At 36.6% G+C, this 11,319-nt stretch overlaps 1 protein-coding gene across 1 annotated transcript in view; it reads left to right on the top strand.

Annotated features, from left to right (window-relative positions):
* The window catches only part of LOC141726861 (peptidylprolyl isomerase domain and WD repeat-containing protein 1-like), a 13,790-nt gene extending 2,471 nt beyond the window's left edge, over nucleotides 1–11,319 (top strand). Inside the window, 10 exon segments of the mRNA XM_074531971.1 lie at nucleotides 1,079–1,102; nucleotides 1,105–1,198; nucleotides 3,458–3,905; nucleotides 4,502–4,671; nucleotides 4,673–4,690; nucleotides 5,169–5,358; nucleotides 6,355–6,536; nucleotides 8,712–8,793; nucleotides 9,371–9,553; nucleotides 10,914–11,319. Coding sequence (XP_074388072.1) covers nucleotides 1,079–1,102; nucleotides 1,105–1,198; nucleotides 3,458–3,905; nucleotides 4,502–4,671; nucleotides 4,673–4,690; nucleotides 5,169–5,358; nucleotides 6,355–6,536; nucleotides 8,712–8,793; nucleotides 9,371–9,553; nucleotides 10,914–11,057 — 1,535 coding nt within the window. The 3' untranslated portion in view covers nucleotides 11,058–11,319.

Consider the following 11,319-nt stretch of genomic DNA (forward strand, 5'->3'; position numbering starts at 1 on the left):
TTTATTCCTCTGTCCTGTTACATTTTGCTCCCAAGCTGTAGCAGGGATAGGATGAAAATGAAACATGAAAATGAAAAATGAGACCTTTGCATTGCCTTGTGCCTGACTGTAGGAGAATATCTGGGACATAAGCGAACAAGATATGAAAAAGCGTTCATAAAATCCAGAGAAGTTTAAAAATATGTTACTTTAAATAAGGATGCCTCAGTCTTTTTTTTTTTCCCCTTGCAGTGTGGAAAAAAAGTAATTATTTTCATCTGGAATACTGCAACTGTAGAGTAAATTCTGCATTATTGTTGTAATTAACCGAAGAATTGCAATTGAGAGAAACTTTAACCCAATTTTCTGAGCTAATAAGTACACAAAGGTTTTCAACACTACGCTAAGCATTAAATAGGCTGGACAGAAAATTATATTCTCAGCAGTATTAGAAACTATGATATGCCTGAAGCAAAAAGATCCAGTTTGATAGGCAGAATGTTACAGTAAGAAAAATATTTAATAATAGGTAGTAAAAGCATGGTTTCCTTTTAGAGTGACAAGAAACACTAAAGTCTGGTTTTGATGTTAACTAGCAGCTTCTTGTTATGTATAGAGGCAAAAGGTGTGAACAAATCCTACCATGTGAAAAATCAGCACTGTGAGAACTTTATGGAAGGCTCAGTTGCAGAGGAGTTTTTAGTATCATGGGTGTAATAATCTGTAGAGTTCTGCTTCTTTTACCCTGTTGAGAGATGCCAGCTGAGGATCACGTGATGTTTGCCCCATCATAATGTTCCCAATTTTCTAAAATCAACTTTTTAAACTAAATTTACTGCCATTATAATATTTTACTATGTTTTTTGTAAATTGGTGATTATCACATACCTGAGTCTAAATACTGATAGGCCATCAAGTGCTGTTTTGTGAATTTTATTTTTTAAAATAATATTTAATTGAATTCAGGTAGAGTTTTAAATGGAAAAGGTGACAAAACAGTTGGGAAACAGGTTTAAGCCTCTGTAGGTTTTCCGTATGTAATACTGGAATGAAGGATGTCCTTTCCTATTTCTTAATAGTATCTTAAATTAATTCACAGGTGTTATTGAGAGTATTGCTGTTAGTTTGGGGGGGCATTGTTCTGTTCTGTTTGAGATGACAAAGCGATGAAGGTGTTTGATGTAGTCAACTTTGACATGATCAACATGCTGAAACTTGGGTAAGTTACTTATTTCTCAGAAGTGTTCTTTTGAGATTATCAGTGGGGGTTGTTTTGCGAAGAGATAAGTCAGTAATTTGGGGTTCTTGAGTTCTTCCCTTTCCCCCTTGCCTCAGTCATATGAAGTTGAGTAAACCTGCATCTGAAATGAATCCAATGGCTGGAGACTGCCTGACTGAATAGAAAAAATTACAACTGTAGCACTGGAAGAGAGGAGTAGAAAAGGATCTTCCTCAGTGTTACATATTATGCACAAAGATGTGGGGTTTCTTCAAATATTTAGCTAGTAATAATTTCTTTCTGTTGTTTGGCACTGAGTTTAAAAATTACAGTCTGTTAGTAGTTCCATTAGGGAAGGAATTTGGCCTGCCTGTATTGTCTCATTTGTTGTCATAGGGATACAATTTCTTTTTTCTGCTAGAAGCAATATTGTTTTTTTCTTTAGTCATATAGTTACACAGTATGTACCTAAAGGATCTGGGAGAAACAGGAATGGATGTTACTGGAATTATAACAATACCAGAGAAAAACAAACGCCACAACATGGTGTATTGGTTAGTTTTGAAACTGAATAGAAGTATAAAGTCAGGGAAAGAAGCCTTTACAAAGAACATGTAATAAAAGCATATGCTATCTGCTTTGTTTGTTGCAGTTTTAATGTCATCGTCCAGATAGTGTACTTCACCTGCAGGAATTGATTCTCTCTGTCTATTCTGGAAAAATTCCAGTTAAGCTTAAGCTTTTTGGTTTTGCTGTCATTTTTGACGTAGTCCTGTACTGTTATTACGAAATTGGTAAAATTATAGAAAAAAGAATATTATATTCAAAAAAGCACCCCTGATCTTCAGAGCTTTCAAGTTCTATAACTAATCTATAGACCATGGCTCTCTGCAAATCTTTAGCTCTCTGCTTTATGCTTCCATCTGTCATCTGGAAAATGTTGCCTATTTCTGCAGAGACTTCATATTTATTTAATCCTGTTCTTCCTAATGAATTTGAGACAAAGTATTTGTTTCTCTTTACAGACAGAAATTGAAAATCCAAATTACTGGTGTCTTGTCATAATGTCAGAATATCATCAGTCCATCAGCATCCATTAGTTCAATTTGTAAAAGGATACTAAACGTGTTTCCTCTGGAGATTGTAGAATTTTTTTGATGTTTGCAATTTAGTTTGAGTTCTAGTTTTCAGAAACTTTGCTTACAGACTTTAAAACAGATGTAACTTATATTATTGACTATATCTGACTTATTTTATTTGCAGATTTTTGCAAGTAGCAAATGAATTCCTTCTTAAATGCACTCACAACCCTTATTGAATATAGGGGGATTGTCTTAATTTTGTTTGTATCACTTCTTGGAGATTTTGTGGGTTTTTGGTTTTTTTTCTGGCAAGATCTATTTGAACTTTTGCAAAAGTGTATGGCAGAGGTGCAGTTGTCTTCGATACTACTGAGTCATTACTCACTTAAAAGATGGAGGAGGAATGGTATTGACTTACATAAGTTGAGTACTATATATTAATGCCACTTGGGCTTTTAATCTGAATTTCGGTCCAAATTAATCCTTTTTACCCACTTTCTACTTGGACTATTGAAGTTGGAGGGGGGACGACCCACCTCCCGTTGGTCAGCATCGACTCCCCTTTATTCATCAATCAATCACCTTTTATAACAGTGTTAATCAAGTTCATGCATATTGCAAAATCTGAGCTCACAATAGGCCAGAGATAACATACCAACCCCTCCTTATGTTTCCAATACCAAGATTTGGGTTCTCAAAATTATTCTTGCTTTCCCAAAACAGCCAAAGATAGAACATCCACTTGTTATGAGAAAGCTGCCTGAGAACTCTGATGTGCAAGGCTCTCAAGGCCTTCATGTTTGCCACTTTTACCTGTAGTTAAAAATAACCTAAGAACCTCTGCTGTTCACAGAAACAAGCTGTGAGAATCTGCTCCTCACAGCTGCCTTCTAGGCCATCTCTGAAAAAATCTCCAACATTGGACTATCACAGCCTCTTTACAAAACAGTATGGAAGGAACAGAAATTGGTAGTCTTCTGCTGAATGGTATTTCTTGGTAAAACTTGCCTATAATGTGCTCAATATTAGCAAGATATGTATTAGCAAAACTAGTAAATAAAGTTTAAAATTTGCTTCTGATGTTTGATTTCAAGTTTACAGCATAATTTGACTCTTACCTAATTAAAACAATTCCTACTTTATTTTTAATTTTTTTCCTTTCTACTCTTTGTTGCAGCTACCACCCTGGCCAGTGTGAATGGGTATATTGCCCTGGAGATGCTATATCTTCTGTTGCAACATCTGAGAAAAGTACAGGGAAAATATTCATGTATGATGGACAAGGAAATAACCAGCCACTTCATGTTTTCGATAAACTCCATATGTCCCCTCTTACTCAGATACGCCTGAACCCTGTCTACAAAGCAGTTGTGTCTTCGGACAAGTCCGGAATGATCGAGTACTGGACCGCTACTCCTCATGAGTATAAATTTCCCAAGAATGTAAACTGGGAGTATAAAACGGATACCGATCTATATGAATTTGCTAAATGCAAGGCTTACCCATCCAGTATAAGTTTTTCACCTGATGGCAAGAAAATGGCCACTCTTGGGTCTGACAGAAAAGTTAGAATTTTTAGTTTTCTGACGGGAAAGCTCATGAGAGTCTTTGATGAATCTCTGAGTGTGAGTTTTGTCTTGTTTCTCCTTCTTGAAATGTTTTCTCTACTTACTTGCATTTGTTTGCCAGCACATTCACCTAAGCTATAATTTATTTCTAAAGGCAAGCTTCCTTCCCATATTTTTCTTGCAAAAAAGGCCTCCTCTCCCCAAGAGGTGTTCTCTTGCTTGTCCCTTAGATTGCTTTGCCCCAAAATGAATTCTTACTGGTTATGTTATGTTACCTACATAGTGAAACAGAGTTGTTGTTTTTTATTTCTGTTTTCATGCTGCTAGATTACACCTAACTAGAAAGCAATTGTGGAAGATGGTGGACAAAGCCCATTGCAAGTGACACCATGATAATGAATTAAATTTGTCATCTTCTAAGGAATTTGATAGACAATTGCACATTTTCACGTGCTTAAGCCTAGTCCTACAACATGCCTGTTGTATCATTAAAATAAAGAGAGTATTCCTTGTATTTATCTAAATCCTTCAGTTAAATTTAAATGGAGTAATCTCACTTGAATTCAGTATTTTCTAATCGTGTGAATCAGTGTTTTACTGGAAAAAAAGTTTAAAATATGTTATTATAGTAGTGCTGGGGTTTTTTTTTGTAGATGTTTACTGAACTTCAGCAGATGAGACAACAACTGCCTGACATGGAGTTTGGGCGGCGTATGGCAGTTGAGCGTGAGCTGGAGAAAGTGGATGCAGTAAGATTAATTAATGTAATTTTTGATGAAACTGGACACTTTGTTCTCTATGGAACTATGTTGGGCATTAAGGTCAAATGTAGAGACTAACAGGTGAGTTCCAGTGACACACAGAGAGATAAACTTCTGTTTTAAAGTCTTCATTCAGTCAAATTTGGAGTGTATTTAAAACTTGATATGACTGTGGAGGTGTCTAATCTTTTTGTATTAGAGAGCCTTACATTACACTGTAAGGCTCCCATTCTTTGTAAGTAGTCATTGGAAATTACAGCTTAGACAGATAGCAAGCACATGTATTAAAAATGTGTAATTAATTAATCTCTGTCTAACTGGATGGGATAATGTAAATAGAAAGTAAAGGTGGGTCATTTAGTTGGGATTTTTATTGCATAAGGAGGCTGACTGGTAAATTAAGGTACCAAATTTAAATAGAGAAACATCATAAAAATTATTAGTAAATAATTATTTTGAGAGGATTTTGAAATTTTGCTCTGAATCTAACATTCAGAAAGAAGATATTTTCTGACTGTGAGCAGCTGAACGTTACACCTCTTTACATCTTGTATTTCAGGTGTATTCGTATCTTGGGAAAACAAGAGAACATCAGAATGATGCAACTGGCTTTGTTCCAAGGAGTAGCAAAGAAACATCGTGCAGCGATCACTATAGAGATGAAGGCATCTGAAAATCCTGTTCTCCAGAATATTCAGACAGATCCAACAGTAATCTGCACAGCTTTAAAAAAAACCAGATTTTACATGGTGTATGGGGTTTCTATTTAAATAGCTCCATTCTTGTATTTATTACTCTACATTATTTTTTGTTTTTCTCTTTGCACCTTTCTAGGGCTTTTTGTAGTTGTAAATGCAGCTTTTACAAAGGAATCTCTTTATGTTGCAAGTACATTTAGAATTTTTATCTTGAACTATCTGTATGTTAAGTAGAAACAGCTGTGATTTTTTCATAAATTTTTATTCCCCCAAGAAGATGATATCCTTTTGTTCTTGTTGAAAAAGAAGCTAAGTAAGACCACTTAAAAAACTAACCAGATTTTATAAAGAAACAATAAGCAACTGTATGCATAAAAAAATATAATAGAAAAAAATTTCAGACGAGAATCAAGACTTGGTAACACTAAGGACATATAAGCAACCAAGAAAGGAGTCATCTTCCTGTTCACAGTTGGGTTTTTAGGTGAGATGGAACCAAACAAACAATTTCAGGGTGGTTAGTAGCTCATTTGAGAGGTCATAGCCATAGAGATTAGAGTTTGGACCGTCTGTTATGCCTTAAATTTGCTAGGTCTCTGTAGTTTTATATTAATGCAGTATTGGAATAGGAGGATTTATTTTAACTTTGTAGCACAACTGCAAAGCACAGCTAATCCTTTTGGCATAAAGCCTGCCAATTTCGTTTTAGTATAGCAAAACAGCCTGGTATTCTCCACCTCATTTTAAAGAAAAGATGCTGAACTAGTGCAGACTCTTGTTGTAAAGGGAAAAGTTTAAAGATAACAGTTTATTAAAAGTTATTTGGATTTGCATGTAGTTTTACTGGAATTTGTGACTGTGGAAATGCTGGTAACATAACACAGCAGTCCAAGGATAGACTGTCTATGAATTGTCTTTGTACATTTCAAATTGAATTGGGTGTTCAGCAGGTTGAATAATGACACTGATGTGTTGGGTGCAGGGCACTGTGTATTTCAAGAGGAAAAAAGAAAAAAGCAGTTAACCTTCTTTTCTTTTGTGCTTCAGTTTACTAAACGTGAACCAGAAGACACAAAGAGTGCAGATTCTGACAGAGATCTATTTAATGAGAAACCTTCTAAAGAAGAGGTCATGGCAGCCACTCAGGCAGAAGGTCCCAAAAGAGTGTCAGACAGTGCCATCATCCACACAAGCATGGGAGGTATTCACATCAAGCTTTTTCCTGTTGAGTATGTCGTTGCTGTTTTTTCTGGGTTTTTTGGTTTTGTTGCTTTCTTCTGTCCCTTGTGGTTGCAGCGTCCAAGACTTATCTCATGCTAGAAATAATTATTTTCTTTCCCTTTTTCTACTGTTTTTGTTTCCTGACAGTTTCTTAATATGCTAAGGGAGGAATGTGACTCTTAACAAACAAAAATAAAGTAGGGTAAAAATAGTCTGGGGCACAGGAGTTTTTGGAATTGTATTTGAATTTATTTAGGTATTGATTCAGGGAGGGTTTTCCTTTCTTAACTTTTGTTCTTGAACAGATAATGATACTCTTCTGTGTAAGCTCTGTATTGTAAGGCAGTGCTGTTTGCATAGATCTTGAAAAAGAAAGATGATGTTGGCTGCAGCAGCAGATTTGGCAGCAGGTCTGTGCGAGCCAGAAGAATAGTAGTTGCAACTTCTGAATGTGGCCAGTGTACTACACTTTGCTAGTGCAGCTCCTTTAAAAGCCATATAATATTTATACCAGCATATAATACTAGTGTTGTGTATATCCAAAACAAGGCAAAGAATTGAAAAGTTTTTTGCATGACAATTGCTAAAATCAGTATGTCCTTCTCTCTCCTTCATTATGCAAAAATTGCAAATATTCTGTTATTTAACAGGAAATTTATATAATATATTGCTATACATAGAAACCTTAATTATGTTGATGTACTCCATGCTTCTCCAAAAATAAATTCATGTTTGATCTTAAGCACAGGGGGTCAACCTCAATTCTACCCTCTAGGGCTACTAGACTTTTATTGCAGTCTTTACCAGTATTTCCTTGCATCTGGCTCTAGTTTCTGGAATTCATAATTATAGCATATAGGTTGTAGTAATTGTAGAGCTTTTGCCAGCAAGTGACAGGTCAAGCTACATTAATTCTTTTTTTAAATTGTCATGTTAATGTGTCATGCATGCACAGTATTGCAAGGTGCTTCACTGCAATGTTCTGTATGCAGTTTTAAGTAGAGCATTACTAGGGTTGGTTCGTCCATTGTTAGGTTTGTCCTTTCTTACTGTAGTATTTTCTCCCAGCTGAGCTTTAATTTAAAATCTCTTTAGTGTGATTAAAACTTTAAAGAAGAGCATATAGGATATGGCTCTGTACATCTTTGAATTCTTTGGTCATTTCATTGTGAAATAAAGTTGTGAATGGCTCTGTACTGCTCAGCAAGAACTGGGACTATAATCTAGTCTGTCCCATTAGTTATGACATTGGTGCTCTTTTTCACAAGATAGCTTGGAGTGTCACTAAAACCCAAGCTAATTCTCCTTTTCACAGTTAGACTAGAGTAACTCTACAGCTGTGGACTCAACTTGGCCATTTTCTCCATATTGGGAGTGCAGATAGAAAACTAGGGAACCTATAATCAGTGGTGCCTTGAACTAGGCCTTCAGGAGACAGATTTGGTTTCTGGCTCTCATGGTTTAACTCCAGCCAGCAACTAAGCCCCCCAGAACCACTTGCTCATATCTCCCTTGGTGGAATGGGAGAGCACTGGAAGAGTAAGAGTGAAAACACTTGTGAGTTGAGGTACAGAGAGTTTAATCGGGAAAGCAAAAGGCATGCACCCAAGCAAAGCAAAATAGGAAACCTGGACAGGCAGATGTTCTACTATCTCCAAGAAAACAGGTCTCCCTCACATGGAGTGGGTACTTGAGAAGGCAAATCACCATTACTCTGCATGTCCCCTGCTTTTTCCCTCAACTTTTATGTGCTGAACATGATGCCATATGTGCAATGGAGCATCCCTGTGGTCAGCTGGGTTCAGCTGTCTCAGCTAGGTCCCCTCTCAACTCCTACAGCCCCAGCCTCCTCACTGGCAGAGTGGGATTAGGAGCAGAAAAGGCCTCAACAGTGCATAAGCCCTGCTCAGCAACAGCTAAAACATCCCTGTGCTATCAACACGGCTGCTGCCTTTCTGTGTAATCACACAGCTTTGTAATTCTCAAGCTTTTTGCTTTCAGCTCTTTTTAAGCTTAGGTTTGATGAGTTGGAGATTTGTTTTTTCCTTAGTTGGCTAAATCCCTTCCTACAGAGTCCTGAAACATTGCACAGCACAAGCACGAGGGGGTCTTAGTCCCAACTGAAATCTTTATGGCCCTGTCACCAGACAAATATTATTGTGTTTTCTGTTGCATGATTTTAGGTGCCCCAAAACAGTGGAAAACTTCTGTGTGCACAGCAGGAATGGTTACTACAATGGACACATAATTCACCGTATCATCAAGGTAACTTGTAACATGTTAATTTTTTGTTAATTTACATAATGTACTCTGCTGGTCAGTCCTCTGTTGACAATTCCATTTCCCTTTTGCACACAGGATTGTTGGAGTACATTTAGAGTTCCTTATAATTCTGAACAGCTCTGATGTTCTAAACAGCTTTAGCACTTACTAAAGTTGTAGTAGCTGTTCTGCAACTGATAAGGTAGCAGAAAACTGAAAATTGAAAGATGAGTCCTGCTATCCTGCTTGAACTAAAACTTTGCTTCATGTCAGAAGACCTTTCTTGTAAGGCTTTTTATTTCTGTCGCACCAGAATCAAGTGACAGAGCCTAAGAATTTGCAAAAAGGTAGAGACAGACAGGTTTCTGTCCTTCATTGGCAGGTATAGTGAGTAACCTTGCTTTTTCTCAAGTACTTGTTAGACACTTAAAAAGCCTTAAATGCTTTCTCCCTTACACACAACATTTTAACACATTTTGTGGATATGTTTGAAGTAAGTTTGAAAAAATGTCACCTAGCATATAGCACTTATGGTTAAGTATTCTATGCAGTAATGTGATAACTTATAATTTTTGTGCAGGGTTTCATGATTCAGACTGGTGACCCAACTGGTACAGGAATGGGAGGTGAAAGTATTTGGGGAGGAGAATTTGAAGATGAGTTTCATTCAACTTTACGACATGACAGACCATATACACTCAGCATGGCTAATGCAGGACCAAATACCAATGGATCCCAGTTTTTTAAAACAGTAGTCCCAACTGTAAGTAATACTAAAAGCTCAATTTAAGGCCTGAGAGGCTACCTAGATAGTAAAAAATCAACTTTTTTCTCATGAAAAAAGGAACACATTAGTGCTTACTTTACAAATAAATGATACACATGATGTGTAGTGTATAGGCTTCACTGAAACTGTCCCTTACAAGATAGAAATACTTTTCCATCACTTGTGATCAAGAGGCCTTTTGCCTTTAAATGGAGTGAGGGTGGTATAAAATTCCTAGGCATGTTTGCAATTATGTATTACTAGAGTATCTTATGTTAATAATAGTGGTTTAAACTTGATGGAAATCTAGGTGTCACCGACATCTTTTCATAAAAATCCTTTCTTTGGGATTTTTCCCTCTTCTGGGAAGCTGAGGCCCCAGAAAAAGAATCTAAACAATGGTTATCTGCTGCTGTGGAATGCAACAGGTGCACCTGTGATTGGCCCATGTTGCATGTGTACAATTAAGGGCCAATCAGAGACTGAGCTCTCTCTGGGACAGAATGAGAGAGCTTCTTTATTATTGATTCCTTTTCTATTGTTAGCGTAGCAAGCTTCTGAGAACTTTTCTCTCTATTCCTATTAGTATAGTAATAATGTAATATATAGCATAAAATAATAAATCCAGCCTTCTGAACATGAGGTCAAGATTCTCGCCTCTCTCTTCACCCTGCAACCCTTGCAAGCCCAGTAACATCTAGGTGTTGCTTAGATTGTTTGGGGTTTGGATATGGTGCCAGGATGTCTCTCTAATGGTGTCTAATTGTAGGTATACCAGGAAGCCAGTGTTCAGGTTTAAAAATTTCATTTGATCTGTGTATAGATTCAGAGCCAATAAAAACGACAATAAAAATTTTGATATGTGAATCTAAGATATAGAAACTTAAAAGTGACGCTTATAAAAACTGCATTCTTATAGCACTTCAAAGTAATACATTAAAAAAAAACAAACTGTCGTAGTTCTGAGGTTTATTAAGTTGTATGAGGCCCTATATTCAAATTGAGCATACTGTCTCAGTATTGAATTGCGTAGTATTCTGTACTGACACTTGAAATTCCTCTGTGAAAATAACATGAAACAGAGAGAGTGAAACATTTCTGTGAACTGAGAATGCACTTTAAAATGAACTATACAGTGCTACTGCACTCGTAGAACATGACCTTTGTAATACTTTAAGAAAGCAGTTTTAGCTGCATTCTAGTATTTCCTTGCATGCTAATGTTTACAGGGTGTTGGCTTCCATAGTCTGGTCACACAAAATGTATCCCTGTACACTTTATTTTTGGTTTTGTACCTAACCTACATGCTGCTTTCTATTTTAATATGCTTTTCTTTTTCTCCTGTGCTTTCAAACAGCCGTGGCTCGACAACAAGAATAGTGTGTTTGGACGGGTGACTAAAGGAATGGAAGTTGTTCAGAGAATCTCAAATGTCAAAGTCAATCCCAAAACTGACAAACCCTATGAGGATATCAGCATCATTAATATAACAGTGAAGTAAGGCAGGCATTGAAGGTTCCAGCTTAAGCAGAAAAAAACTGAGCATGTGGGACCCAGAGAGGGACCTAGGAAGAACAAATATTTTTCATAGTTCCTAGATATGGCAAATACCAGGACAGAGCAATTACCAGTTCTACTATTTTTAATGTACCTCAAGTGCCCTAATTCTGCATTTCTGGTAAATTTGTATTTTGAAGTAAAAACATCTACATGTTTCTTACAAAGCCTACTGTCTTTCTTGCATCTCTTCTATGCAAAATTAA

This window comes from Zonotrichia albicollis, chromosome W (assembly GCF_047830755.1).
Source record: "Zonotrichia albicollis isolate bZonAlb1 chromosome W, bZonAlb1.hap1, whole genome shotgun sequence".
Classification (NCBI taxonomy): domain Eukaryota; kingdom Metazoa; phylum Chordata; class Aves; order Passeriformes; family Passerellidae; genus Zonotrichia; species Zonotrichia albicollis.